At 34.7% G+C, this 427-nt stretch overlaps 1 protein-coding gene across 1 annotated transcript in view; it reads right to left on the bottom strand.

The window, feature by feature from the left end:
• Window positions 1–427, bottom strand: part of LOC106102103 (RING finger protein nhl-1-like) — a 7,624-nt gene that overhangs the window by 423 nt on the left and 6,774 nt on the right. Inside the window, exons 10-11 of the mRNA XM_013281512.1 lie at window positions 188–284; window positions 3–122 (exon numbers count right to left, since the gene is read on the bottom strand). Of these exons, the coding sequence (XP_013136966.1) occupies window positions 3–122; window positions 188–284 (217 nt within the window). The remainder of the gene's footprint in view (window positions 1–2; window positions 123–187; window positions 285–427) is intronic.

Here is a 427-nt window from a genome sequence, read left to right on the forward strand (position 1 = left end):
ATTTCCTTAGTGTCCCAAACGCTAGCGGTATTAGATGATTGCTGTTTTGTAGCTACACCTATCTGATCGACAAATTTACCGTCAGGTTGGAGAATCTGGAAATAATATATTTGAAAACTCACCTATAGAAAACTATATTTAAAGTAAATATGTAAAACAAGTCCAGAAACAAATTCTTTGTCGAAACATTTGAAATATGAAAAAAGCGTGATTTAAGCGAGAACTTCCTGTTGGGCCGATTGGTATAAAGATATATTTCCCCATTGGGTCGATTGTCCGGTAGGCTAACAAGTATAATACATGTTAGAGTAATACATGTTAGTTTAATACCTTTGACTAAATTATCGCATTACTGTTGTTTTATCGATTGTTTCGCAGCCAATGCAACTGTTTAGTTGCACAACTAAAAATCGAGTAGTGTGCTCAC

Source organism: Papilio polytes, unplaced genomic scaffold (genome assembly GCF_000836215.1).
Source record: "Papilio polytes unplaced genomic scaffold, Ppol_1.0 DF823923.1, whole genome shotgun sequence".
Lineage (NCBI taxonomy): Eukaryota > Metazoa > Arthropoda > Insecta > Lepidoptera > Papilionidae > Papilio > Papilio polytes.